At 35.9% G+C, this 4825-nt stretch overlaps 1 protein-coding gene across 1 annotated transcript; it reads right to left on the bottom strand.

Annotated features, from left to right (window-relative positions):
* Positions 1-908: 908 nt before the first annotated feature.
* On the bottom strand, positions 909-3112 carry LOC107681753 (uncharacterized). The gene is made up of 2 exons (XM_016478077.1): positions 2967-3112; positions 909-2667 (listed from the first exon to the last, which is right to left on the bottom strand). Exons 1-2 carry the CDS (start codon positions 3026-3028, stop codon positions 1077-1079), a joined length of 1653 nt encoding a protein of 550 aa, XP_016333563.1. The 5' UTR covers positions 3029-3112; the 3' UTR covers positions 909-1076.
* Between the last annotated feature and the right edge of the window lie 1713 nt (positions 3113-4825).

Raw genomic sequence — 4825 nt, 5'->3', positions numbered from 1 at the left:
AATGTTTTGGTTTGTTCTTGGGCTTTTTCATATTCCTTTTTTATGGAATCAAATTCCAACTGCATGCTGGAGTTTCTGATGGCGTATTTCTTTTACACCATTCGAGACCATACCATCGTGGAGTTCTCACAGAAAAGCTTTTGTGAAATATCTCAAGGAAGAGAATAATAATATAAACATCTTTCCTGCTCTGTTTTTTTTCAAGTAATACCAGTTTAGTCTGTCACATGATTAAAAGGAATATGAGCGGGAAGGTTATTTAGCCTATCCGTGTAACAATAAAGTTAGTACTCACTTGCCTTTATTCAGCGATTAAGCTTTTATCATTATAACTCAATGAACATACAGAACCATACCAGAAAATTAAAACGTTTAAATAATTTTCCTTCTGCACTTCAACTACCGCAGGCTTCGTAGAGGGAAGGGAGTGGCCTCAAAATTAAAGGGGAATGTCGCAACAACGGGGTCAGTCATATTTCATTAAAACAGTTTTGTGGCTGAAATACAAAGTGCACGGTATATATTTGACAGTATAGAGATTGTTTATGTTGCTAAGGGTGATACAGATGTGATCAGTGAAGCTGTTAGCCAGGTTTTATTGTAATTAAAAAGCTGTTAGGCATGTTTTATCATGAATAAAACATGGCTATTGACCAATCAGCATCAAGGAACGGAACTTTGTGTTTCATGAATTTAAACAGACCCTCAGTGTTTCGTCTACAGTGGAAATAATTTTAATTTAAACTAATTTTCAGTTTCTTTCCTAATGCATGAAACGTTTTCATTTAATATAGTACATTTTATCATTTAAGCAAACTCAAACTTGTTTATTGCCATAAACTTGTAACACAGTATCCTACAACAATAAACATAATACTCATTATAAGTAATAGTACAAAATATCAGGTTTCAGAATCTGATGGTGCAATTTCATATTTTAAGAAAAGTATACATTTTTTATGTAACCTTCATATTACAAAAAGGAAAATAGCTGAATTTTATTTTTTATTTTTTTGGTATAACCCAGGGATTGAAATCATCAGGCATCTTCTGGTTTATAGAAGGTCTGGATTCAATCATTTCCCAGTCACGAAAAGTTTTGTCAGGCCAGCTTTAAGATAACTCAGAGCATCTTTATTGGCTTCATCAGCTACAGCTTTCCTCCTCATCTCCTCCAGCTCTCGGACCCAGTTTTCTTTCCCAGTCTCCCTCACTCTGGGGATGAAGAAGTCCAGATGCTGAAGAGTGAAGGCAGAGTCTGGTTTTAATGCGATCTGAGACAGATGCTTGATGGTCTGGTAAGCTTCAGACAGAAGATTTGACTTATGGTCCTCAATCTCTTTGAGATCTTTCTCAAGATGTTGCATTAAAATTAAAAATGTTTTGGTTTGTTCTTGGGCTTTTTCATATTCCTTTTTTATGGAATCAAATTCCAACTGCATGCTGGAGTTTCTGATGGCGTATTTCTTGTTTTCTTTGACGTGTTTGCTGTGATGACACTTCCCTGTGCACACAGTGCAGAAGCCTTTTTTCATGACTTCACATTTGCTAGGATTTGAACCCCACCAGCAGTCAAACTCATGGCAGTTTTCCTCACAGACGGTGCAGGTCGTCGCCTTCCTGTGCTTCCATGACTTGCTCTCAATGGGAACCTTAATTTTGTCTGTCTTTTTTACTTTAATAGTAAAGTTTATACTTTCCTCAACCTTTTTCTTGTTTTGCATCATTGCTTCCTGAATCTGAAGTTTTTCAGCCTTTTTCATCTCTTTCTCTTGAACTCGCAGCTGTAAGTTGCAGATGGATGCTTCAAATCGAATGCGCTCAATCAGGACATCTGAAGTCAGCTCTAAACTTCTTCTGCTCATTTCATTCAGAGATTGAAGGAAATACTTCATGCCGTCTACACTGTCTTCCCAGGCGTCTTTTTGAGCACGAATGTGACGTTCTTTAGTGTGACGTTCTTCAGCTTGCCGGTTGTTGAATAAGAAATAAACAGGTTCGCCATTTTTGTCTCGTCTGCAGGGGATTTTAGCTTTTTTAATGGCGCTGATGACGTTTTTGGGTGGCAGACCATCAGAGTGTGTGATAAAAAACACAATGTTGTTCACAATGTCTTTTCCAAACAAAGACAGAATTGAACTGATAATGTAATGCTGTCTGTCTGAGAGACGATTCTTAGACGCTTGAGTCACGAAGCAGACGGCGTCGACTTCACGAACTCCATCATTGCTCTGAAACAGAGTGGCTAAATTCTCAGCAACTTCCAGATCTTTGTCCAGTCCTCGAGTGTCTCCGTAGCCTGGAGTATCAATGATGGTGAGAGACATGGGATTCTTCACAGGAAAGATCTCATACATGGTGATTTCAGAGGTTTGTGATTCTGATTGATCTCTGGTTTCTTCTTCTGTGATTTCATTCCATATTTCGTTCTCAAACGTCACATTCAGTAAGTAGTTGACCATTGTGTTGATGATGGTGGTCTTACCAACGCCAGTCTCTCCCACCAGCAGAATGATTTTGTTTGGTTTGCTGGCATCTATTTTCCTATAAGTCCATTTTCTGACTTTTCCATTTTCATCAAGAACTTTCCTCTCTGTGTGTAGACGGAATCGTTTTGGAGAACCTCTTTGAAGCAGAGATGGTCTGCGTGGTGGCAGCTTCGGCTTTCTGTAAAATGAAAATAGAGGCAAATATTTATAAGAGTGTTTGTGAACAAGAAATTAAGTCTAATTGCCCAATAACCATTTTGTGATTATTTAAAATGTAAACATTTAATTCATAGTTTTTGAGCGAGAACATAATATTCTAATTACTAGAAACAATGTTTTAAACCGAGAAGTCCATCCAAATATAGTCAGTATGTACAAGTTCAACATATACCTCCAGCCAGACTAGCCTTAATACAACATTCTTGTTTTTGTTTAAAAACACAATTACTCAAATAATCCATAAGAACCTTCTCTTACCGTATATTGGGACCTTCATTCATACTGCTGCTGCGCTGACAGCGGTTTCTGGGTAAATCCATTGTTGCTGGGGTTAAAATGTTAGTCTATCCTAAAATGAAAATTGTGATTTAATTTACTTTCCCTTATGTCGTTCCAAACCTATATTTGCTCTGTGGAACACAAAAGAAAGTATTTTAAAGAACTTTGGAAAATAACCAAAGAGCACTTTGCCCCATTGACAATCATTGTATGGACCAAAAAAAAAGACACATTTCTCAAAATGTAGTCTTTTTTGCCTAATTCTGAGGTTATTTTTCTACTAATAAATCTAGTTGCCCTTCTTAGTCTATTTTGTGTAGTAGTCCTCATATTGCCTAATTCTTTGATTAAAGATTGGGTTAGCAAAAATCAATCTTTGTTACAAGTGAATCCAGGAAGTAAATTAGTCACATAATAGAAACATTTACACTTTTGCTGATTTTGTCTGTTGAGTTGAATCTCCTTAAATATAAAGAATATATAGTTTTGCAGCCTGTATGGTGATATATTTTTTTTGGAAATTCACAATTTACAATTTTCAAAAAAAACAATCCATATAGATATCAATTCAACTTCTACTCAACTAGCTTGCATAAGCCAAAGAAAGAAAAAAATAAATATATTTCACATAAAGAAAAGTATATTTAGCTTGTTTTAACGTGTAAAAAGACAGTACAAGTCATTATAATCAGTAATTATGTCCCCACTGGATGCAACAAATGCCTCCTTTACAATGGATTTTCATGTTTTTGAATCATCGCTCTGGCCGGACAGGGCATCATCACAATGTGGTAAGGGGCTTAACATTTCCGTCACACGCTTGAGGCATTCGGCCAATCACAACGCACTGGATAGCTGGCCAATCACAGCACACCTCGCATTTTCAGACCAATGAGCTTTGTAAAAATCGACGCGTTTCAGAAAGGCGGGGCATAGAGGAGAAACAATTACTGTATGTACAGTATGTGGAAAATAATGTGTTTTTTGAACCTTAAACCGCATAAACACATTTCATTACACCAAATACACAAAATAATGTTCTTTTTAGCAGCATCATATGACCCCTTTAAATAATATTCACTCTGCACTTCAGAAACTGTGGACTTCCACACGCATGCACGCGCACATCAACGTAGCTGTTTCTCAATACCAAGTACACAAAGTTGGGACTTACTCCGGTAATTCTGCAAATGGAAGAGCAGCGTATACTTGATAACGTCAGTCAGCTCGCCTTTCCGGTTATCCTCACTGTATGTATATTTACAATGAGATGAAATATGATAGGCTATCAAACACCACTGCCTCTTTTCGTTTTCATTTAAACATATTAATAGCTGCAAAAATGTAGTTCAGGGAACGTACATGGGTCATTCCAAATAGGAGTTCCCCACATCTTTTCTAAATGTTCTAAATAGGCTACCCCACATCATTATATCAAACCTCCAAAAATCATATTTTCCCACCTTTTTTTTTTTTTTCAACCCCATAACGGACAAAAATTGAATTGTTTTAAAAAGGATTTTACACAGAACTTGTTATTAAACAAACATCTCCCCATTGCTCATGCGTCCCTCATAGCAATTTAATGATAACAAATGTAACATTCATAATAATTTTTAAAGTTCTTTAGGACTGAAGTTAAAAATACTCAAATTGTGTGTCTATGGTCTCTTTATTTTTGTAAAAAGAAAAAAAAAATTTATTTAGAAGTTTAACTAAAACCACAATTGTATTGTTTTAGTCCTTAACATGTCAGATGGTAATCAGCAAGAAATGCTTTCATTCTTAATTGTCTTCCCTATATATATATATATATATATATATTATTATTATTTTTT

The sequence above is a fragment of the Sinocyclocheilus anshuiensis genome, unplaced genomic scaffold (assembly GCF_001515605.1).
Source record: "Sinocyclocheilus anshuiensis isolate Anshui unplaced genomic scaffold, SAMN03320099.WGS_v1.1 scaffold2119, whole genome shotgun sequence".
NCBI classification, from domain to species: Eukaryota; Metazoa; Chordata; class Actinopteri; order Cypriniformes; family Cyprinidae; genus Sinocyclocheilus; species Sinocyclocheilus anshuiensis.
This window is presented reverse-complemented; position numbering and strand designations above follow the sequence as displayed.

Excerpts from the sequence above, each read along its gene's own strand:
- LOC107681753 (XM_016478077.1), bottom strand. The coding sequence starts at position 3,028 with ATGGATTTACCCAGAAACCGCTGTCAGCGCAGCAGCAGTATGAATGAA. Across the intron at positions 2,668-2,966 it reads AATGAAGGTCCCAATATACG|AAAGCCGAAGCTGCCACCAC; the intron begins GTAAGAGAAGGT and ends TTCATTTTACAG.